General features: G+C 42.5%; 1 protein-coding gene across 11 annotated transcripts in view; it reads right to left on the bottom strand.

Annotated features, from left to right (window-relative positions):
- Nucleotides 1-1,492: 1,492 nt before the first annotated feature.
- The window catches only part of LDAH (lipid droplet associated hydrolase), a 182,148-nt gene continuing 158,335 nt past the window's right edge, over nucleotides 1,493-25,305 (bottom strand). For 10 of the 11 annotated variants that reach the window (XM_073335905.1, XM_073335906.1, XM_073335907.1 and 7 more), the window contains 2 exons: nucleotides 15,363-15,445; nucleotides 1,493-3,568 (listed from right to left, as the gene is read on the bottom strand). In XM_073335905.1, coding sequence (XP_073192006.1) covers nucleotides 3,377-3,568; nucleotides 15,363-15,445 — 275 coding nt within the window. In that variant the 3' untranslated portion in view covers nucleotides 1,493-3,376. The remainder of the gene's footprint in view (nucleotides 3,569-15,362; nucleotides 15,446-25,305) is intronic. The other variant, XM_073335902.1, reaches the window with a different exon arrangement.

Raw genomic sequence — 25,305 nt, 5'->3', positions numbered from 1 at the left:
CTGAGAGCGAAGAGCCCCAGAACCTCACTGTAACTGTGAGCCTGAGTGTGACCTGTGACACTGAGAGTAACACGACAGTCTCCTGGGTCCAGCAGGTTTACACAAATCCAATAATGTTTTGAGCAACTGTGCTAACAATAAAACTTTGTCTCTTGTTCAGAGTGTTTGTTCACAGGCTAGCTAGGCTTTGGGGGTGGAACCTCACTAAACCACAGGCCCTATAACTCATACAAAGAGGTGGTTTCGGCAGCAAAGATTAAATAGTCTAGGTGATTCAGGAGCTTAAATCCATTGATGTTCACTGAGATGTAGACTCCTATGTGCCTAAGTCACTTCTAAAAATGGGACTTCAGCTCCTAAGTCAGGTAGTAGTTTTTGAAAATTCTGCAGGCACTAGGTTATGAAGTAGGATAATTAAAACCAAATAATTGATGTCAAAATACAAGCAAGTACATTTTGCTAGAAATGTTTGTACTTTTCTCACTGTGTTTGCTCACTTGCTCCAAAAGACCGCAACTGAGCAAAACACTTGAGTTTAACGTTAGATATGCAACATCTCCTACTTACTCAGCAAAGCACTTAAGCATCAGCTGAAGTCCCGTTGAAGTCAATGGGGCTATTGACGAGTGAAACATGAGCTTTAGTGCTTGATTGGTCAGGGCCTAATTCACAAAATTAATTAATTTACAATTGGTCACCAGTCATTACTGCAAATTAGCAAGGTTTTACTGTATTCTTACAGTAAACTGGCATGTTTGGCCCATGGTCTCTTTTGAAGTTCTGTGCTTTGGATCTTGGCTAACCCCTTAGCACCAGAAGAGTTGGATTTTCCTGGTGAAAAGCCTGTTGCACTCAGCGTGAAAAGAATAATATTTCTCATACTGCAGATGAGATCTGTCAGCACAGTACTTAGAGCTTGATTTTCAGAGGTGCTGATTAGTTCCCATCGGCTTCAACAAGAGGTGCGGGGCGGAGTGTGTGGGGGGGGGTGGGTCAGCACTTCTGACAACTAGGCCCCTTCTTGTTAGCACTGAACAGAGTAGCATATTTCTAGACTTCAACCATGCGGAATCAGCTCCCAAGAGGAAGGAATTGATTGATTCATAAAATTCTCATTAGCCTTAGAGCAAACAGATTTAATAAAGTCATAAGGGATTATTTAGCAGCAGATCTGGCTGTTACTGACCATCTCTACCCACATGATAGGTCTCAGTGCATTCAGTGGGATTTACTATCATTGTTTAACAGGGCACAAGACAGGAACAATATAAAAAGAACACACAAAGTTCATGTATTGTGAAGTCAGTTCCCCATCTTCTGTATATGAATAATACACTGTGAACAAGAGTACACCATAGGTTTTCAGTTTCCAGGCTTCAATGGTTGCTTGTAGTCTCTTATTACTGCAAGATTTTCTACCTCTGGAAGGACCACTTAACACAGCTGAATGTTTACAAACTGATTCCATACCCAGCTATTCAATTCAATATACTGCAAGGAATGAACAGTTTATTCAATCATATCAACAGGTAATTACAGAAGAATCTACTGAACTCAGTGCTGACATTTGTTGCTAACATACATATATATGCTTCACCCTGCACATGGGTTCAGAAGCCGTAGCAGAAAGAACATATAAAATGACTGCATATCAGCATCTGGGGGCTGTTTCACCGCACATAACTGTAGATTTCAAAACTGAGCACAGTGATTTTTGTTGTTGCAGTTGTTATGACCATATAAGGCAACAACATATATTCTATTGCCACTATGGTCCTGCTGAGGGAAGGCAGCTTCTATGAGCTTGTAATAACCACGACCAGGTTAGTTTCACAGAACAGTCTGGGACAATTGCCTCACACACATTCATCTTATGCCACCACAGATTGCCTAACATTTCAACCTTAAGCATCATCTTCTGTTTCATTAACATCATCCACAAACATCATCCACAAATTCATTGGTGTACCAGCTGTTTTACAATCCTGGAGTTCTGAAGACAAGTCCACAAAAACCTGGAAATTGGATTCCGCTACAGTTTGCCTTTAAATACCAGAAAGTAACAAAGGAACTTAAACAGAAATGACCGTGTGCGTAACCATATAAAGGAACAGCAAGAAGAGAATTATGGGGTTATCCAGTCTGACCTCCTGCATCATACAGGACTTCTCTATCATCTCCCATAGTGCCTTATTTAAATTCTTAATGGATCATACAAGTCAGAGATGAAAAAGACATATTACGTCATCTATCTCCCTGCCAGGAAAGGACTGCTCTTTACGCTATATTATCAAGTGCTTTTTCTATTTTTAAGTTTCTCTGGGGATTGGGCTTATATCTTTTCCTTTGAGAGACTATTTCACAATCTCACTGTTAAGACGTTTTTCCTGATTCCACTTGTCTCTCTTGGCAATTTCTGCTCCCAATGCCTATAGAGTTTTCATTCTTAGCTTTGAGTCATTTTCACAAATGATAGATTTTTTTTTTTGCACTGTTTGCAATCTAGATTGAAGTGAAATAAAAGGGCGAAGGAGTGCGCATGATGATGATGAAGTGTATTTATTAGTAATGTATTAGAGTAAGGACCAGATCCTCAGCTGGTACAAACTGATGGAGCTATGCATATTTACACCAGCTGAGGATTTGGCCCTATATGTTTTAAAATGGTTCATGAAATTTCATATGCACATCCAGTTGCGACAGAAATGTTGGTCATTTTCTTATTGTGAATTCATTCAACTTGAGCATTTGGGTCAAAAGTTTTAATCTTGCATCCCTCTAGACTTAGGGACTTAAATCGATATTTAGGCACATGACAAAAGTGGCTTGATTTTTTAAAGACGCTGAACACATGCAGTTCCCATTGACTGCAGTGGGTGTGCAGTACCTCTGAGAACCACGCCACTTATGTAAGTGGATGAATATAGATTTAGGTATTTAACTTGAGACATTCCACTTTGACACTTCTGACCTTGGGCCTGTCCTTTTCCTGCTCTCATTTTGAACTTCTAGCTCTTCTAGCACTTACCAGCCATGTGTCCAGAGAGAGGTCTTGGTGGTTCTCATACCAATTTGTGGACAGTACTATCAGCTGATAAATATTTCATACTCTGCAAAGTCCTGCTCTATATTTGATAGAATCCCTGAAATGCCTTGTAGAGCACTGCTGGAACAGCATGGGGATCCAAAATTATTGTGTGGATGGAGCTATACTTTAGACCAGTCAGTAGGACTTTATCCTTCTGTAAGATGTCTCAGTAGAAAACAAGCCATAATCTATAACGCACAAAAAAATTAGGGTCAGAATCTGAAAGAGAATTACACATTCACCAAAGGGTAACTTTTTTTTCCTTGTCATTATTCACTGAATGAGTGTTTATAATCTGGTCAGAATGTCTTGTACCCAGTCTGTAATCATGGCCGCCATCTCTCTGCTGGCATCTAGGACAAAAGCATGGCGGATTCCCTTCTCACAGAGCCGAATGTCCCCATCTGGAAAATCCATCTTGATCTCTTCAAAATACTGTTGTGGGCACCAGTTGTCTGCAACTCCATAATAAAAAATCAGCTAGAAATCAAAGCATAGAGAAAACATTCATTTGAAAAGGGAAGGGGGGAGCAATAGTCAAATAAAAGAGCAATACAGAATCCTAGAACTTAGGGGAAGTGGCATGATCCAGCAGTCCTGCTACTAATCATGATAAAATCACTTCACTTCGCTATGCCTGTTTCCCCATCTGCAAAACTAGGGATGATGATACTTTGTAAAGTGTTGTGAAATCAAGTGGACGAGTGCTCAGTAAGGGAGAGGATTTTCTTTATTATTTGAGATTGAAAACCCTGTTAAACCCGCTAGATCATCAAGTCCATGCCTCACCAGGGCAGACTGTAGGCTTCTTAACAGCATCTAGTTAGCATTTTCTACGTTATTAAGGGAGAGTTTTCCAATGATTCTGTCTAGTAAGAAATGACCAGTTAGGTTGGGACTGGATACACATATTAAATATTCTTTAACACTACTGTATATAAAGAAAAATTAAATCTAAAGGCCAGATCCTCTGCTGGCACAGCTCCATTGAAATCAATTTACACCAGCTCAGGATCTGGCTTGATACAATTTACATATAAACATACCACCTTCTTTCTCCCATACACCAAGAAAGATGTTGAACCACCAGAAATGTTGTTCCAGTCATCACATTGGTGATGAAAGCAAAATGACAGCTAATCAGACACTGTACAGGTTCTTCATTATTTAAAAGGAAGTGTAAGAAGGAAAAGGAATTAAAAAAGGCCTATTTTTTCATCTTACCATTTTATATTTAAATATACAGTGGGATCATCAAAGGACAATGTCCACAAGTCAACAACTATGACATGTTACCAGAGGTAGATGCTTATACATTTGGTAGAGAAAATGAGCTACACTCTGTTAGGAAAATAAAAAATGGCCCCCATTATTTTATCCTCCTGTCTTCTCTTTGTGCTCTTAACAAAGCTATGAAGGGAGGGAACTACGAGGATGGATTCTAAAAAAATACCGGAGCTGATCTAGAAAAGCTCGATTGCCGGGATTCTTTGCTAAAATGCTTCAGCAACTGTCAAGATGCCGTTATCCAACCTCTGCTGCAACTGTCAGGGCAACTGCATATGGAAAGAACTGACCAGAAAAGTTCCCCCAATTATGAGATCTCTAGCAGAAGAAAACAGTTGGTTAGACTTTTCTGGGTCCCATCACTCACTCATGCTGCAACAGCTACACACCAAAAACATCAACGTAATTTAAGTCCTGAATAGCAAACACCGAGGCCCATGCAATTTCAGTTGCACGAGTTATCCCTTTACAGGATCGAGCCTTAGAAAGCATTACATTTTTAAAGTGTACAGTAAGACAACACTAAAATGGCAGGGTCTGTTCATCACTTACCTAGCCCAATATGGATGGGAAAAAAAATAGGTATATTGGATTCAATCTCACTTAATCTGCATGTTAAGCACACCAGACTGTTGTGTAGCAACCAGTTGTGTGTCTGGAGTTAATTCATTTCTAGCTTAGGAGTTTCTGCTTATAGAGGTCCAGAAATCAAAGAATGTATCCTATTCTATTTAATTTAGGTATTTAGAGGGTACCAATCACTGTACTGCACAGGTACTGGCATATCTCTGTGTGGTACATATATACTGACTTGGCAGCTCATCCCAGCTGCCTTGCAGCCCAGGGTTTTGCCTAAAATGACAGGAGATTTTGCTTTTAGCTACTATGCGTTGCTGGTAAACACTACCTCATCATCATCATCCAGTTGGAACTAGACCTTGTAATTGGTGCAAAACATGCTACATGTTGTCTGTCTATTTTATCTACTTATCCCATACCTATTATCATAGTATCTGAGCACCTCAAAATCTTTAAGGTATTTATCTTCATAACACCCCTGTGAGGTATTATCCCCATTTACCGATGGGTAACCTAGGCTAAGAGATGGTAAATGAGTCGTCCAAGGTCACACAGGATGTCTCTGGCAGAGCAGGAATCTGAAGCCAGGGCTCCGAAGTCCAAAGTTAATGCCGTAACCAATGGACCATCTTCCGCTCTACCAGGAAAGTGAAAATGTCTCTTTCTTAGAAATCATTTAATAACTCTTCTGGTAATGTCTCAGATTTTCATAACCAGCTTTTTGAAGGGGTTATGGACGGCAAAGTCGTAAGATTTTGAAAATGTGCAAGAATGGGTCCAAAAATGATGCTTTGTGCTAAAATGCCTCAATGCAAGTACGAAAAATATGCTGATTTCTCAGTGGGTCACATGTACAGCTTGGTCCAATTACATTAATTACATTTGTTGCATATTTCATTTCTGAGCTTCAGCACATAACTGAGCAACACAAACAAATCAGGAGACAAACAAGATTGTTTTTAATCACAAAAAAGCTTCAATTGTTTTAATTTTAAACCATTCTGCAACAATTTGAAGTAGAAATAAATGCACCTCATTGTATACTGGAGTAGAGGTGGGCAAGGGGCCAAAATTTCGTTATGGATGACATTTTACAAAATGTTACATGTTTGTGTCTCATTTGTTTTCCTGACATTGAAGCTCACCAACTCAATTTTTGGATACAGTGGAATACTGGCTGTATCAGAACGGTATGTCTTTAGTGGACACATAACTAATACAAGTTATACATCTAGGCGCACACGCACATGTGTTTAACATAAACACAATTTAGCAACTGAACACAGAGTCTCGCAATGGGCAGTGTTATGTAATCTTAATAATAGGTGGGATTAGCAGCCATGCCACTTTAATATAAATAAAACTTATATTCACATATATTCTAATGAGAAATTCCTGAACTTTGTTAGAATCCAACTTTGTTTTCTGATAGTCAGTTCTGCTACCTGCATCCAGGTGTTGAATGGATTGTGCCATACAATCTAAAATGTGGGTCACAATTAGGGGGCGAGATTTTCAAAGACATACATGGAATTAAGGCACCAAAGAAAGTCAATGGGGGGTCGGTATCTAACTGTCATTTTCAGCTTTGAAATTCTCTCCGTAAAGGGTAAAACAGTGGAACTCTTCACCTATACACTACATGGCCAAGAAAACTGTAGATGAACTTTGCCATTAATCCCAACTCATTCAGACCTTATTTAAACAACAATAGTTTTCTCTGCAATTCAAACTTGCCCTCCTTTTAAGATCAATCGCCTGGCTCTGGCCCACTTTGTGGCCTTTTACTCCTTTCCCCAATTCTTTTGCCTATCGGGCCTGCTGCTACTCTGTCCCTCCATACAATTTGGTGACTGTTTGAGAATGAACATTCTCCATTGCAGCAGCTAGCACTTTATGGAAAAGACTTTCTTTACCTCCAGGCTGCATACAGTAAAACCTGCCAAGAGCGACACTTCATGGGAGTTAGCAAAAGTGGTGACTTGTAAGAGGTGGTCTCTCTTCAAAGGTCTGCTGTAAAATGGGCGCTTTTACGATGTAGAAAAAGGCTACTATTGTTACCCATGTTTCATGTTTAATCTGAATCGCCTTCTGAATGAAGATTACATATAGTATACAATACAGTACTGTACTGTATTTGAAATCTCTTGGTGGGTTTATTAATACAGTAGTACAGCAGAGTATACAAAAGTACACAGCATTTCTCAAATTGGGGGTCCAGACCCAAAAGGGGGTGGTAAGGCTATTGTAGGGGGTTTGTGGTATCGCCACCCTTCTGTGCTGCCTTCTGAGCTGGGCGGCTGCAGAGCAGGGGCTGCTGGCCTGGTGCCCAGCTCTGAAGGCCGCACCAGTGCCAGCAGCAGCAAAGAAGGGTGGCAATACCATGGCAGTGGTACTGCCTTCAGAGCTGGGCACCCAACCAGCAACTGCTGCTCTCTGTTCTGCATTCAAAGCTGGGTGGCCAGAGAGCAGCAGCTGCTAGCCAAGCACCTAGCTCTGAAGGCAACGCCGCCGCCAGCGGCAGCATAGAAGTAAGGAAGATTGGTTCCTCCTACAGGTGTGTTATTATAGAAGGGAGTAAGGAAATGTGGTCACTAGTCACAGATGATAGGTTGTTACTCTTCACAGATTCTTCACAGTGAAATTATAGGGGGAAAATGTTCCATGGCCTCTGCAAGTAGTCACTCATGACAGGTGGTCTCTTTTCAGAGGTGGTCGCTAAGACAGGTTTTACTGCATTTACATTAAGTAGCTCTGTAATTAATGAAACATAAGTAGCTGGAGGCACATGGACTCTTCTTCATCAAGAGTGGGGAACGTTGGCCTTCAGTATGCTATTTGTGTAATTGGGAATCTGTAAAATACATCTTTTCCTCTGGCCCATGTGTGGCTGTAGAGTTGACCTGAGTCAGTACAATCACTATACCACTGTGAGTACACTATTGCTAACCCAAGCATTCAAAAAACATGAGTCAGGCTCCAATAGTCACAAGACTGGCTTAAAAAAAATCATGAGATTTAAGGGGAAAAAACAATACATTTGGGATTCTTATTATTTTCCTTCTGGTCTTGGAACATGTAGGATTCCCATTTTGTAGCTGACACCGTGAGAGCTAGAAACATACTTTGTGAGAGCCGGTAATCTTGTGGGTAAGGCATTTTAGCTTATGTGATCCCTCATGAGAGGCACCTGTTGCTTGTGAATGAACAAAGTGGTCTGTTTTTTCTCAGAATTTCTCTACACGGACAGACTTAAGATTTTAACTGTGTATTTCAATATTTTTAAGTTTTGGGGGTTAAGTTTAATCTTAATGCTGAATTTTTTGAGTTTCATATAGTAGTAACTACAATGTTCTTGTAAGCTGTTCCACTCTGAAGTTATTATAAGTATTTTTAACTTTAACTCCTTAAACGTTGTCTGCATACAGTATTATCAGCTCCTCTGCCAGACCCAGCACAATGATAGCAGCTGCTGTGTCAACACGAGGAGAATCTGAGATTGATATCAACAGGATGTTTACATTTTAAAGAGTTTCTAAGAAAACAGTAAAGATTTCCTGCAGTCGACTCTATTGGCATTTATTTTAGTGTGTATGACAGTTCAAAAAAAGTATTAATGATTGAGGGTGGAATTTCCTTATGGCTCTCATAGGTCAATACCAAAAACAAACAAACAAACAAAAATAGTTAAAAATATCCATTGGGTTAAACACAATTTCCTTTATCTTTTTGGAATTCGGTACACAACACAGGGTACAACTTTCGACCCCTGCTCCTGGGGCAAGCACGACTCCAACCGATGGCACAGAACGAAGGACTGGCGCTGAGTTGATATAAACTGGTGGCACATGTGCCACTGCAATCAAGCTAGTATCAGTATCCTCACTGAAAAATCCTGATGTCAGAAATGCTAACTCTATTATTACGCCCGCATGCATTCACCGGATAAGGCAGCAGCGTTCCTCCCTGAAGGGTCGCGCCACAGTAACTAGTCAATAGTCTAATTTGCTCTTGGGTGGAACTTGGTTTAAAAGACTTCAGGCCGGGATTCATTTTTGTCTCCGTCAAGATGTGTAAAAATTGATTTGTGGAAGTGCCTCCTTCTCCTGCCAAGAGCATAATGTAAATGAGACAGAAATGGATTGGTCTGGGATGCTCTTTTCCAGTTTTGGATTTGCCTCAGCAGTGCCTTGGCTTCACCAATCTGTTTCTGGGTGGAATTCAAAGTGTTGGCTTTAACGTATAATACTCAAAACGCTTTGGGACCTGGTTCTTTGAGACATCGCCTCTCTCCCCCTGCGGTATTGCTGCAGTCGAGATCAATGGGTGTGATGGCAAAGCCTTTGGACCTTGCTCCCTAGCTAGCTTTGCCAGACCCCAGATTTGTTCACTTCCCGGGCACACTGTAAAGCAATTTTTGTTTGTTTGCTGGGACTTTGCAAATGGGCGGGTTGTCGATCTGCAGAGCAGGACATTATTTTTAATAGTTACTTGTCTGGCTTGTGGTAATGTTGTAAGGGGACAGGTCAATTAAGATCTTAATTATTTGTATGGGTTTAAAAAAAAACAACATTAAGGAAAGCGCGAGGGTTTGTGAAACCTAAGTAAATAAAATCAGCTTCTCTGTAAAAACTGAGAGCTGAAAGGCAACTGAAACCCAGCTTTCAATGTGAGGAAGGTGCTGAGTTCTGAAAAGTGGGTTCTGTACAAGTTGGCTACATGATTCTGTAGGCCGTGTGTTTCCTCTGCATTCTGCGATATGTTTCATGCTACGGAATATACTGCATATAGTAGACTCCTTGGTGTTCATGCCTAATCCCCACCAGGGTTTATGGAAAGTATATGTCTGGACAACAGGGAAGTTTGTTCACTCTCTCTTTGCTTCAGTGCAACCTCATGCAAAAATATCTGTTAATAATGCTAAAGGCAGCTATGCATGTGGACCAAAGATTACACAGAGAACTATTTACTTACAGTGCCTGAGACTCAAAGACTATGGGGTAAAAATATGCTTTTAATAAAGGATGTATAGGATTTGTTCATAAATAACAGCCCTTTACATAATACAGATTATTTGTAAAATCTTAAATAAAGTGCTTTGCAATATATATTTAGCCATGTCAGTAACGTGCAATCTCATACGGAAAGTCTGGATAAACATCAAAATATAAAACCAAGGATTTGAAAACCACTATTGAAGTTTTAGAAATATATGATCAGATTCTGCAGCCCTTGCTCACTCCAGACCAGATTCTGACACCCTTACTAACATTCAACAGGACCTCACCTCCCCTAGGTCATTGGGATTGCCATGGAGTAGGGTGCTACTCAACTTGAGTAAGGCTATCAAAGTCTGGTCCTTGGTGAGCAGTTCCATTGACTTCAACATGACAACTGAAGGGGAAAAATGAGCGAGGGCAGCAGCATCTAGCCCACTGTGACCCACAGTGAAAAAGGCCAGGCCAGGTAGAGCAAAGCTGAAACCGACCTAGTTCTCAGCTCCTAACACTGGGCTCTATTTTTCTTCATCTATGACTATGGGTACATCTACACAGCAAGCAGGATCCTATGGCAGTTAGTCTCAGAGCCCGGGTCTACATACTATGGTGCTAAAAATAGCTCTGTAGATGTTCAGGCTTGGGCTGGAGCTCAGGATCTGAAGCCTAGGTCCGGGGGTGGGCTCTGGATCAGGTCCAACAGGAAAAAACAGCCATGAACCACTACACATGGGGTGTGATGAAATGGGACAAAAATTGGGAGAATTTCTATAAAACCAGAGTGCAAGTATTTACTAAATGAATCCTCTTGGAAGCCCTAGAAGCAGAGATATTAGTCCTTTTTTAAGAGTACATTCCCACTGAGGTCACAGGACTGCTCCTGTGAATAAAGATACGTCACAAGTAAGACTTACAAGATCAGGCCTTAAAAAAAGCCCAGGAGTATACTTAAAGGAGTTAAACATAATTTGGGGGTATTATGCAGTAATGTTACTGCTTATCACATCTACCTTGTGGAAAATCTGCTACAGCCATTTACCCTTTCTTTTGACTTTTCCTTACACTTGCAAAGATTGTGATGTTCAGTGTTGATTCGTCTTTTACCAATATTGAATTACAGCACACTTCCTTTTTTGTAAAAATCACAATAAACTTCCTCTAGTACAGTATCTGTGCTTCCAGTTTCTGTTAGGAAAGGGAGTAGGTGTTATTACAGTGAAGGAACTCAGTTCAGCTGGCTCAAGAATAATCAGCTAACAATAATTAACCCCCATAGCTAAGTTAGTCTTGCATCACTAAACCCTACCTTATTTGTCTGGATTTTCTAATTTAACATAACTCTTGATGGTGCTGCAATACCGAGCCTATTGGACATTCACTCACTGCTTGGTTTTCATTAACAATGTTCATGCCCCAATTTTAAAAAATCCACCATAATTATATGGGAAAAAGGAACTCTCCATTTTCTGCACACAATTCCATTGCCACTGCCATTGAATGTGCATATTTTCCCTCTTTAGAAGTCTGCAAGTGAAATGTCTCAACTAATGACCCAAATAATGTTCCAACCCCCACAAAACACACATCTGATCAATTAGCATTGTTAGACTGGGAACCTTAGGTCTGAAGAGAAACATATTTTCTATTGCTCCCCAACTACTAAGAATTACAATGAAATCTGGATGGAGAGAGACTGGAATAATTTAGTGTCTCTTCTTCCCTCTCCTTCAGAACACAACATGAAAATATGATCCAGAAATAACTTTTCTATTTCACAGCAGCTGGCACAGTCAGGTGTTAAGGTTGGCTTTTAACTTATGATCACACTGACTACTAAACAGTATAAATTTTTTGAAGCAACAACTTGCCAACTCTATAGCAACTTGGACTATAGTTCCTATTTTTATAAACTTCCAACCTTTATAAATTAAACCCATTTTTACTGTCAATATACTTCCAATTCAACTTAAGGCCAACTCAGATTTTTCCCCTAATTCTCACATTCCCAGAAATTACTAGAAGGAAGAATAAAAAAAGAAAGGCATTTAACCTCACATTTGTTTCTGCTTCTTCTTCGGCTTGCCAGCTGCCTATAACCTCGCCTCAGCGTTTCACTTTCTTGGGTACATTTGTCATTTTAGAAGTGTGACGACACAGTGGAATCAATAAAACAAAGTTAATACAGGGTTTCAAAGGTTCCTGCATGCCAAGGCATTGCATAGATTGACAGTGTCAAGAAAACACTTACTAAAACAGACAAAGGCACCTGCAAACAGTTATCATAGGTTCTGATGCCGCAAGGGAAAGAAGCACGTGTGTAACCTGAAGCATGTGAGCAGTCCCACTGAATTCAATGGAACTACATAGCTATAAGTAGGGCCCTACCAAATTCACGGCCACGAAAACACATCACGGACTGTGAAATCTGGTCTGCCCCTGTGAAATCGGGTCTTTTGTGTGCTTTTACCTTATACTATAAAGATTTCATGGGGGAGACCAGCATTTCTCAAATTGGGGGTCCTGACCGAAAAGGGAGTTGCAAGGGGGAGGGTTGCAATGTTATTTTAGGGGGTCACTGTATTGCCACCTTTACTTCTGCACTGCCTTCAGAGTTGGGTGGCTGGAGAGCGGTGGCTGCTGATTGAGGGCCCAGCTCTGCAGGCAGCAGCACAGCAGAAAGGGTGGCAATACCATACCCTGCCATTCTTACTTCTGCTCTGCTGCTGGCGGCCGCTCTGCCTTCAGAGCTGGGCTTCCTGCCAACAGCCGCTGCTCTCCAGCGGCCCAGCTCTGAAGACAGTGCCACAGAAGTAAGGGTAGCAGTACCGCAACCCCCCCCACAATAGCCTTGTGACCCTTTTTTACCCCTACAATTACAACACAGTCAAATTTCAGATTTACATAGCTGAAATCATGAAATTTATGAATTTTAAAATCCTAGGACTGTGAATTGACCAAAATGGACAGTGAATTTGGCAGGGCCCTAGCTATGAGCACTGTGGCTCTGACCCAGCAAAGCACGTAATGCACATTGATAGTCTCATTGAAGTCTATGGGTCTACTCATGTGCTTAAAGTTAAGCATGTGATTAAGGTCAAATTTTCAAAAGTGCCTAAGGTCCGATCTTGCAAATCATTGCTTTACTTTATTACTGTGAGCAGTCCCCTTGTAATCTGCAAAGCTTTACTTATATGGGGTGTGATCCAAAGCACACTGAAATGAGTGGGAGTCTCCAATGGCTTTAATGACCTTTGGATCAAGCGCACGATTAGTTCTCTTTAAGTCAAGTCAATGAGACTACCTGCAAGGATCAGGCCTTTGGTTTCTTCTTTAAGAATCTCTCCAAGGGAGACAGGACAATTGTCCTTCCCCCAGAGGCAGAGTTAAATAAAATCAAATCATACAAGCCCAGTGCTCCATGATGAGAATGTCATGGCAACTTTTTGGAACATCAGAACTGGAGCATACCCTTTTGCAGGATTGGTTGAGATTGCATCTTGTACTTTTTCTGTCTGCATCCAGGCCAAAACTGTCTGGGCATTTGAAGGGAATAACTGTGTTGAAAGGAATGACAGACAACATTGATAACGGCACTGTTGACTGTACGTGGAGATTTTTGGTTACCTAGCCCAACTAGCAGTATTTTATTTCCAGTGCTCAAAATATTAAAATGCATTTAGAAGCGCGCAGCAGAAAAGTGACACATAAAATCAAAATTTAACCTTAACCAACTGACAGAAAATACACATGGTTGGATTCTATGATGTGTCAAGTTCACCTTGCCCTGCTTACATTGCATGGCACAGGGTGAGCTACAGTAGCTGAAGATTTACACTGGAGAATCCCATCCTGTGGAGAGGCAATCTCTGCCACTGTCAAGTGCTGGAAACCACTCTTGCAGGTGCAGGGAGGGAGAGTGTGAAAAGCATGGGGAAGGGAGGAGGCGTGGCTGAGCGAGTCTTTGCCATTCCTGATTTCCCATTGGTATAAGGTCCCCTCAGTAGAGTAAGTGAAAGTTGCCCCTCTCTGGCCTTAACTTATACCAGAGCCAAGCAGCTGAAGATCAGGGAGTCACTATTGTCTCCCTGACCCCTCTGCACTGTGCCTGGGCTGTTTCAGGTGCAGTGGAAAATCAAGCCCACAGAATCTGATTCTGTACAATAAGTTTCCAGGCACTCTGAAGCCTACTGTGTCTGTGGAGTCAGCGTGAAGCACTGGAAACAGCTACAAACAAGGCTGAGAGCTCTTTTTATTCAGAATATCACCAGGTTCAATCATCATTGGATTTTGCAGTCTGTCACTATCCAATTTTTAAGTTCTCTGCCATTTTGATTTTACAAATTACACCTATGGGCAGAGGTGCTGGAACTAGGGGGCTGCTGCACCCCCTGGCTTGAAGTACTAATAACAACCCATATAGATTTGGTTTCTGCCTTCGGCACCCCCACTCTAAAAATTGTTCCAGCACCACTGCCTGAGGGACAGCAGGGCATGTATATATGCCATGCCAAGAGTTCAAGACCATTGTGATGTCAGAGGTAACTCAACCAATCATCACACTTACTCTGCAGCTTATTTGCATGGAAAAAATTCATTGGTTCTGTGAGGGAGACTGCTCAGATGGTGGATTACTTGGCCTAACTGCCCACACCCATGCACCAAACTGCAACCCACACAAATCAACATAAATCCTCCAGCACAATCCCTCAGACACAAATCAGCACAACCACCTATACTCACAAACACCACCACAACCAGTATACACAATAACCCAAATATGTAGCTCCTCACCACACACCCCTCGCTTTGTCACCCACACAAATCTACACAATTCTCCCAGCACAATGCAACTGACATACAAATCAACACAACCACTGACGCAACAACCCCAAACATCACTCTGAAGCCTAGAATGTCTCTTGAGTTACTGTGAAGTGACAAATACAGCTACAAGTATGTTTGAGAGCTCTTTTTGTTTAGCATATCACCAGGTTCAATCATCACTGGGATTTGTGGTCTGTTACTGTCCAATTTTTAAGTTCTCAGACATTTTCAGCTTTTTTACCCACAACTTTACGCATTACACCTATGCAATAGCATGGGTTTTCAGCTACTAGTCTAATAATAATAGTTGATCTTACGTAGAAAATATCACGGGCCAGATTCTGCTCTCAGATACAGTGGGGGTAAAGCCAGACTAATTAGAGTAAACAGGTCTGAGTCTTCTTTTACATTGGTGTACATCAGGAATAACCCCTCTGAAGTCAATGGAGTTACACTGGTGTAAAAGTGGTCTGAAATCAAAATCAGACCCAGTGGAATTCCTCTGGATTTACATTGGTGTAACTGAACGCAGAAGTTGTCCCCAAGTGATTAGGCATCTCACAAAACTCTGAAGATTAAATGGTTACCTTCTTTAAATTTTGTTTTATAGTTGTACTGTCTCTCTCCACAACCTTCATCATTTCTTGGCTTGCCATATATAGGACATTCGCTGAAGAAAAAGAAATGCACAGTAATGGAATTAGAAAGCAAATCTCTTACACTTACAGCAAGCTATGGGTGCAATCCTGCAAACAAATACTACCGGCTGTGCACTTATTATCCTGCGCAATCCACGGAAAGCAACACAGCTGATAGAAAGTGTTCGCAGGACTGGGCTTTGGGCCCTACAATATCATGCAACATATCAGATAATTTTCAGTGAAATTCACTTATCACTATTCAGATGACGCAGCCACTTTGCTACTGACTTTCTGAGAGGGCTACCTGACCCAAAGTACTAGTGAAGAAAAAGGTGCAATGTATTAATTAACTATTCTTATATTACTTGGTGTGACCTTTAGTATGCTCTTTGGGAATAATCAGAAGTAATGGATGGAATTCTCAGCACTCAAAGAGCATTTTTTTCTTTTTCAAAGCACTTTGCAAATACACAGAGTAATTTATTTTCTCAATACTCCTGTAGATTAGGTAATTCTGAGTTAATGTTAATTAATTATTAATTATTCTTATTCTATGGATTGTGATAGTGCCTAGAGGTTCCAATCACAGCCCAGGACCCCTTTGAGCTAGGTACTGAACAAACACAGACTCTAAATGGAGCTGCCTGGCTGTCAGAAGCAATCCTCACCAGAGGAGGGAATGGTCAGATATCCATGATGGCTAATACTGTGCTGGCTGCTGGTTTTTCAGGGAAGACTTCCTAAAAACAGGGTCCTGTCTGCTCAGTATGGACATAAAAGACCCCATGAAGCCCTCTGTGGATTTAGCATGGCGTACCTGGCCATGGCCCCTCCTCCCAACCATGTCTTCTTGGCTGCCACCCCCAGGCTGGTTGGTTGCTAGCAGTGCTTTGTGTATAGTCTGATCTGGCTCCAGTTGAAGTCCATGGGAGTTTTGCCATGAATTTGCAAGAGCACCAGAAGCCGCCTGTTGGGATTGGGATGAATGGGGCTGTATACATTAAAAAATTACTGACCACCAATGTGGAACTTGACAATCTTGCTAGCAATACCGCACGCAATTTCCTGTTCTCAGCTCAGCCCAACAGTGAGAGCAAAACTGAGTTAGGACAAGGACAGACATCTAAAACGTCTTCTGCCTGCAGCCTATTTAGAGTCTCCTGTCTCCCCTCTTCCCACCTTAGCCAATCCTCTCTCCCATCTCTGCTTTAGGAGGTGACAAATTGCTCACTGATGGGTTTTGTTGAGACATACTGGGTTGCTGTTGCAGTTCTTGCCTACAAGGTGTGTTTTTCCTCTTCAGGGAGCACAGAAACAACCTCTTGCACAACAAAAAGAAAAGAGTCAGGGGCTGCCCAATTCCCACTGAAATTCAGTGGGAGTTAGGAACCAAACTCCCTTAGGCGCCTGCAAAAATCCTAGCCATGGGCTGCAACTTTCATGTGCTACTGATGATTTTGGGTGCACAAAATGAGACACCTTTAGGGTTACCATATTTCAGGTTCCCAAAAAGAGGATACTGCTGGGGCAGGGGGTGCAGGTGGGGGAGCTGGAGGGATGTGTGTATGTACTGGGAGGGATATTTGGGGGTGCTGGAGGGGTGTGTGTACTGGGAGTGGGTTTGAGGGGTGCTGGAGGGATGTGTGTACTGGGAAGGATATTTCAGGGGCTGCTGCAGAGGTGAGAGAGTACTGGGAAGGGTATCATGGTGGTACTGAAGTGGGTACCTGCGGCCTCACTCTTGAGGTGGGGGGCAGTGTTCACTCCCTGTCACAGTGATAAGGTGGCTGGCGCAGGCCTGGGGTGCAGTGTCAGCCGTCAGTCAGCGCCTCCCTGCCTCTCCCTCTCCCCAGGGCTGGGGGACAGGGCCTGAGTGGGCAGGATCTGGCAGCTGTGGCTGCAAGGAAGGAACCAATCATCTACAACTGCAGGAAAGGGACCAGTTGGAACATGGAGACAGCTCTTTCTGAGCTGCCAACATCTGCTTGCAAAAATTCCAGACACTGCCTCTTATCTGAAAAGTCCCCCCGGACAGAGGACCAAAAAAGAGGTCGTATCTGGGAAAACCAGGATGTGTTTAGACACATTGAGCACGACTTTCAGAAGTGCTGAGCACCTGCAGATTCGGTTGGCTCCCACTGGAGCGGTGGCTGCTCAGCACCTCTGAAAATCAGGCAGAAGGCACCCTCAGATCAGAGGCCATTTTTGAAAACACTGGCTTTAAAGTGCACTGAAAACTAGGAAATGTAGTAGAATTGATATGGGTACAAACCCCGAGCTGTGAGAATGTCCATATAGCACTAGGGCTACGCTACCGGCCTCTGGATAAAGAAAAAGAAACTGAGTGCACTGTGGTGAAGGATTACAAAGTGGCAGCAAAATCTAGCAAAATGGTAATGAAGGTGGAAGTCAACTATCCACATAAACGGGTTAAACAGCATAACAGGACAAAGTTTAGAAAAACAATTTCTTGCCACTTTAACACTAGACACTTTCAGTGACTGCTTGGAATAGCCAGTTCTAGAGCACACAAAAGGAGAGGTTATTCTTGATGTCTTAGGAAACACATAGGAGCTAATCAAGAAGTGAAAATGGCTGTGCCACTAAGTAACAGTGACCACAACATAATTAGCTCAAGATGTAAAAACAAAGAACAAGAGATTCTTTAAGTATATCAGCGGAATGAAGCCTGCAATAGACTTGGGAAGCCTGCGGGAGCATCAGGGCTAACGGGAACAAAGAAGGAAGATAAGGGCATTGCTGAGAAGCCAAATGATTTCTTTGCCTGGTCTTTATCAATTAGAATGTTGGGGAGATTCTTACTTCCAACGTGCTCTTTTCTGGTAATATGGATGAGATGCGCTCAGAGTCTGAGGTGCCAGAAAAATTACTGCTGAAGCAAACTGAACATTTAGAAAGCATGTCACCAGGCCCAGATGGTGTATCCAAGATTTCTGAAGGAGCTTAAAAAAGAAGTGGCTGAACTGCTAACAAAAAAATTGCAAGCTCATTAAACATAGCCATCCAGAGATTCAGAGACTAGCAAGTGTTGTATCTATATTTTAAAAAGACCCTGGGGTAAACCAGGGAATTATTGACTGGTAAGTCTTGCATCTGCACGGTAAATTGATTGACATAATAACTGAAAACTGAATAACAAAACACCTGGAAGGTGTCTAACTAACATGGAGTCTGAAAAGGAAAATCATGTTTTACTAATCTCTTATAATTCTTGAATGTGTCAATGAAGTAGTGGATAAAGGAGAACCAGCTGACATAATTTATTTAGACTTCCAAAAGGCTTTTGACAAAGTTCCACAGAAAAGGCTAATAAAGAAAATAAGTAGTAACAACATGAGAGGCAAAGTGTTGCCTGGATCAAAAACTGGCGACGAGACAGAAAACAAAGGGTAAGATTAAATGGCAAAAGGTTAACAGCAGTTGCCTCAAGGTTCCATACTAGGTCCTGTGTTGTTTATAAATTTATTAATGACCTGGAAAGGGGACTGAGTAGTGAGAAGTAGCAATGTTTACAGATGACACAAAGTTATTTAGGTTAGTCTGGATCAGACAAAACCTAAACAAGTTAGGTGAATGGGCAACACAATGGCAAATGAAATTCAGTGTCAATAAATACAGTAATCCATGTGGGGAGGAAAATATTTACCTATTTGGACACCTTACAGGGTTCTAACTGAACAGTATCAGCTCAAAGAAGGCCTGGATGTCACTGTAGACAGTTCAATGAAAACATCTGCTCAGTGTACAGCTGCAGTTAAAAATGCAAACGATGCTAGGTTGCCTAAGGAATGGGATGGTGAATAATACAGAGACTACTGAAATGTCTTTATATAAATCAATGGTGCAGCCTCATTTGGAATACTGTGTGCAGCATTGGTCACCCCATCTGCTATAGGATATTGCAGAACTAGGTGGATTCAGAGAAAGGTGGCGAGAATAATCTAAGACATAAAAAAAAATCACACAAAGAGAGACTGAGAAGATTGGGATTGTTCACTTAAATAAAGCGATAAAAGAGAGAGGATATGATACAAATCTATGAAATATGGTATAGAGAAGATAGACTGGGAACTTCTGTTTTCGCTGTCTCATAACAAGAACAAGAGGGCAGTCAGTGTAATTAAAAGGTGGAAAATTTAAAAAAAAAACACACTTTTTCCACACACAGTGTGATTAAACCTTAGAACTCAGTGCTACAGGAAGTTGTTGAGGCGAAGAACTTAACAAGATTCAAAATGGGATTGGACATTTATATGGAAAACATATAACCATTTTTTTGGTGCAAGGGATGTTAAACCTCATGCTTAAGGGCTTATCCTGGTCTCTAACTATTAGAGATCTGGAAGAGACCTCATATAGAGGGCAGATCACCCCACATCTGTATACTGAGGGGTTCTTACACCTTAATCTGAAACATCTGGCACTGGCCAATGTCAGAGACAGAAGGGTGGACAAGATGGGTCTCAGGTCTGATCTAATCTGGCAATTCCTAAATACAATGCTTTTGGAGTACACCGTGAAATTTACTCCTCTTCCTAATTATTATTTTATCAGGGCCAGTGGTGATATTTTAAAAAGCAACTTCTCCAGATTTTTATGTAAAAATCGAACTTGAAAATAACTCAAATGCTCAACCGAAAAGGAAAGGGTACAGAAAACATCCATGTACTGGGTGAATGACGAATATTCATCTTTTATTTAAAAACACCCCACCCCCACCCCTATCCCAACCCACCCCTCTCTACAAGGGACCAACCAAGTAAAAATGCCTGCAGCTTGTGCTTTCAAAGATACTGAATAGCCACAGCGCCCACTGATTTCAATAGGAACTGTAGGTGCTCAGCACTTATGAAAATCCGCCCCTTAATTTCTTGTGATAGTAAAAACTGATAACACCTTCCTACTGCTATTTCTCCGGTGACCAAAACAACAACAGAATACAAAGGTTTTTTTATATTTGTATAATTAATATTCTTTTTTGTAGTTTAAACGCAGTTTAAATGCAGTAGTGCAGGTATAAATATATACTGCAGCAATAAAATACATGCACAGCGCAGATGTACAACAGACACGGACATCTTTCATAACAGCTTACTACCCTGGAACAATCTAAGGCCTGATCCTGCAAAGACTTATGCATGCAAGCAGTCCCACTGAAGTGAACTTGTCCACACGTGGACATAAAATTAAGATGTGCTCATACAAAGGGAAGCATCGAAGCCTTAAAGAATGTTGTGAGCTAGATCATACTTCCATTAACGGGTTAAATCAAATGGAAAATCCCAACGTTTTAAAACAATGTACAGTCAATACTGCACTCTGTTTATTTATTAGATATTTATATTGTGAAGTGGCTAGCGAATGCATAACGTTGGGTGCACAGACATACTCTTTTATAGCAGGATCAGTGGCTTTCTCTCCCCTTTGCTGTTACAATACAACAAATTGGGCTCCTTCACAGTGATTAATTTTTTCAAAAACAAAATCATAAAGTTCAGGGAGAAATCTCTCTCTGCCACCGCTTCCTAGTTCTATACTCTGCTAACCTTGACATGTTGTCCTGTTTCCTTACTAGGAGAACGCTGAGCTTTGTTGTCAAAGAAAATTATTCAGAAGTATCCACTAAATTTTGTGCCCGACTTTAGGCCTGATTTTCAACAGGTTCTGAGACTATCCAGCTCTAACCAACGTCTATGGTAGCGGAGTGCTTGGCCCTTCTGAAAATCTAACTGCGAGTTGGACACCCAGAATCTGAGGCACACAAAATTAACAAACGCTTCTGAAATCTTCTGTCAAATTGGTCAGTGGGAGTGTCAAGGTTCCTCCCCCACTCTGAACTCTAGGGTACAGATGTGGGGACCTGCATGAAAAACCTCCTAAGCTTATCTTTACCAGCTTAGGTCAAAACTTCCCCAAGGTACAAAATATTACCCCTTGGACAGGCCGCTACCACCACCAAACTAATACTGGTTACTGGGGAAGAGCTGTTTGGACGCGTCCTTCCCCCCAAAATACTTCCCAAAACCTTGCACCCCACTTCCTGGACAAGGTTTGGTAAAAAGCCTCACCAATTTGCCTAGGTGACTACAGACCCAGACCCTTGGATCTTAAGAACAATGAACAATCCTCCCAACACTTGCACCCCCCCTTTCCTGGGAAATGTTGGATAAAAAGCCTCACCAATTTGCATAGGTGACCACAAACCCAAACCCTTGGATCTGAGAACAATGAAAAAGCATTCAGTGTTTTACAAGAAGACTTTTAATAAAAAATAGAAGTAAATAGAAATAAAGAAATCCCCCCTGTAAAATCAGGATGGTATATATCTTACAGGGTAATTAGATTCAAAAACATAGAGAACCCCTCTAGGCAAAACCTTAAGTTACAAAAAAGATACACAGACAGAAATAGTTATTCTATTCAGCACAATTCTTTTCTCAGCCATTTAAAGAAATCATAATCTAACACATACCTAGCTAGATTACTTACTAAAAGTTCTAAGACTCCATTCCTGTTCTGTCCCCGGCCAAGACGACTACAGACAGACCCCCAAACCCTTTGTTCCTCTCCCTCCTCCCAGCTTTTGAAAGTATCTTGTCTCCTCATTGGTCATTTTGGTCAGGTGCCAGCGAGGTTACCTTTAGCTTCTTAACCCTTTACAGGTGAGAGGAGCTTTCCCCTGGCCAGGAGGGATTTCAAAGGGTTTTACCCTTCCCTTTATATTTATGACACGCCCCCCAAATCTCAGCTAGGGTGAAACACTGGCTGGGATTTCTTCCTGGAGCTCTAGGAAAACAGAGTTAATAAGACACATGCATCTCTAAATATACTACCAAGTACATAAAGACTAACAATATTTTCCACATCTCAAGGACGATTTTAACCAGTTGATTCTGGGAAACTTTCACGGGAGAGTGCATCAGCCACTTTGTTAGAAGCTCCTGAGATGTGTTGGATGTCGAAATCAAAATCTTGGAGAGCTAAACTCCACCGAAGAAGTTTTCTGTTAGTTTCTTTGACGGTGTGAAGCCACTTTAGTGCAGCATGGTCGGTTTGCAGGTGGAAACGCCGTCCCCAAACATATGGGCGTAGCTTTTCCAGAGCGTAGACAATGGCATAACATTCTTTTTCAGTGACTGACCAGTTGCTTTCCCTCTCAGACAGTTTTTTGCTGAGAAACACTACAGGGTGGAATTCTTGATCAGGTCCTTTCTGCATTAAAACTGCTCCCACACCACGGTCGGATGCATCTGTGGTTACTAGGAACGGTTTGTCAAAGTCTGGGGCCCTTAGTACAGGGTCAGACATGAGTGTCGCTTTAAGCTTGTTAAAGGCCTTCTGACACTTTCCGGTCCACTGAACAGCATTTGGCTGTTTCTTTTTGGTTAGGTCTGTCAGTGGGGCAGCGATTTGGCTGTAGTGCGGTACAAATCGTCTGTAATAACCGGCCAAGCCTAAGAAGGATTGAACCTGTTTCTTTGACTTTGGGACAGGCCACTTTTGGATAGCATCCACTTTGGCCTGTAGGGGGCTGATAGTTCCTTGACCCACCTGGTGTCCAAGGTAAGTCACTCGGTTTAGGCCTATTTGACACTTCTTAGCCTTAACAGTTAGTCCTGCCTCCCTTATGCGCTCAAGGACTTTTTGTAGATGTTCCAGGTGGTCTGCCCAGGAATCCGAAAATATGGCCACATCGTCAAGGTAGGCGACTGCATATTCTCCTAATCCCGCTAGGAGACCATCTACAAGTCTTTGGAAAGTGGCGGGTGCATTTCGCAGCCCGAAAGGGAGTACATTAAATTCATACAGCCCGAGATGTGTGATGAAGGCTGACCTTTCCTTGGCAGATTCATCTAGCGGTACCTGCCAGTACCCCTTGGTTAAGTCCAAGGTAGAGATGAACTGGGCCCTTCCCAGTTTCTCTAATAGTTCATCTGTGCGTGGCATGGGATAGTTGTCTGGGCGAGTTACAGCATTTAGCTTACGGTAGTCCACGCAAAAACGTATTTCCCCATCTGGTTTGGGAACTAGAACCACTGGAGATGCCCATGCACTTTCAGAGGGGCGGATTACACCCATCTGTAACATATCCTGGATCTCCCGTTCTATAGCAGTTTTAGCTTGAGGAGACACCCGGTAAGGTTGGACCCTAATTGGGTGAGCATTACCTGTGTCAATGGAGTGGTATGCCCGTTCAGTCAGTCCTGGGGTGGCTGAGAACGTTGGCGCGTAGCTAGTGCACAGCTCCTGGATCTGCTGTCGCTGCATACGCCCAAGGGTCATGGAGAGGTTCACCTCTTCCACACCACCAGCACATTTCCCTTCGTAATAGACACCTTCAGGCCACTCAGCGTCGTCTCCTCCCTGGGCTGTAAACTGACAAACCTTTAATTCTCTGGAATAAAAGGGCTTTAGAGAATTAATATGATACACCTTAGGCTTTCGGTTGGAGGTGGGGAATGCTATGAGATAATTAACAGCTCCCAGGCGCTCCTGGACCACGAATGGCCCTTCCCACGATGCTTCCATTTTATGGGCCTGGAGCGCCTTTAAGACCATGACCTGGTCTCCTACTTTGAAGGAACGCTCTCTGGCATGTTTATCATACCAGGCTTTTTGCTCTTTTTGAGCATCCTGTAAGTTTTCTCTAGCAAGGGCTAAAGAGGTTCGGAGGGTGTTTTGTAGGTTGGTTACAAAGTCCAGAATGTTAGTTCCTGGAGAAGGTGTAAATCCCTCCCATTGCTGCTTCACCAACTGCAATGGCCCCTTAACCTCACGGCCATATACAAGTTCAAATGGGGAAAACCCTAAACTGGGATGTGGTACAGCTCTGTAGGCAAAGAGCAACTGCTGCAATACTAGGTCCCAATCATTGGAGTGCTCATTTACGAATTTACGTATCATGGCCCCCAAAGTTCCATTAAACTTCTCCACCATGCCATTTGTTTGATGATGGTAAGGAGTGGCAACCAAGTGATTTACCCCATGAGCTTCCCAAAGGTTTTTCATAGTTCCTGCCAGGAAATTAGTCCCTGCATCTGTGAGGATGTCGGAGGGCCAACCTACCCTGGCAAAAATGTCTGCTAGTGCCTGGCACACACTTTTAGCCCTGGTGTTGCTTAGAGCTACTGCTTCCGGCCATCGGGTGGCAAAATCCATGAAAGTCAGTATGTACTGCTTTCCTCTGGGTGTCTTTTTCGGAAAAGGACCCAGAATATCCACAGCTACTCGCTGAAATGGAACTTCAATGATGGGGAGTGGCTGGAGAGGAGCTTTGACCTGGTCTTGGGGTTTTCCCACTCTTTGGCACACCTCACAAGACTGGACATAGGTAGAAACATCCTTGCCCATTCCCTCCCAGTGGAATGACCCCCCCAAACGGTCTTTGGTCCTGTTCACCCCAGCATGGCCACTAGGGTGATCATGGGCTAAGCTCAAGAGCTTGGCCCGGTATTTAGTTGGAACTACCAACTGTCTCTGAGGATGCCAGTCTTCCTGGTGTCCCCCAGAAAGAGTTTCCTTGTATAAAAGTCCTCTTTCTACAACAAACCTGGATCTATTAGAAGAGCTGAGAGGCGGTGGGTTGCTCCGTGCCGCCGTCCAAGCTCTCTGGAGGCTTTCATCTGCTTCCTGTTCGGTCTGGAACTGTTCCCTTGATGCTGGAGACATCAGTTCCTCATGGGATTGTGGACCTAGGCTTGGTCCCTGTGGAAGCGATATAGGGGATGGAGCTGTTTCTGTTGACTGTGAACCGCTCTCCGCTGGTGCACTATGTTGGGATTCAGGCTCCGGCTGAGCCTCTTGTGTAGGGTTATCGGCTGCTGCCAGTTCAGGTTCGGTGGGGCCCTCTGGTGTTGAGGTTGCAAGT

This window comes from Lepidochelys kempii, chromosome 3 (genome assembly GCF_965140265.1).
Source record: "Lepidochelys kempii isolate rLepKem1 chromosome 3, rLepKem1.hap2, whole genome shotgun sequence".
In the NCBI taxonomy this organism is placed as follows: Eukaryota; Metazoa; Chordata; order Testudines; family Cheloniidae; genus Lepidochelys; species Lepidochelys kempii.
The sequence above is the reverse complement of the archived record's forward strand: the minus strand, read 5'-3'. Positions and strand labels throughout refer to the sequence as shown.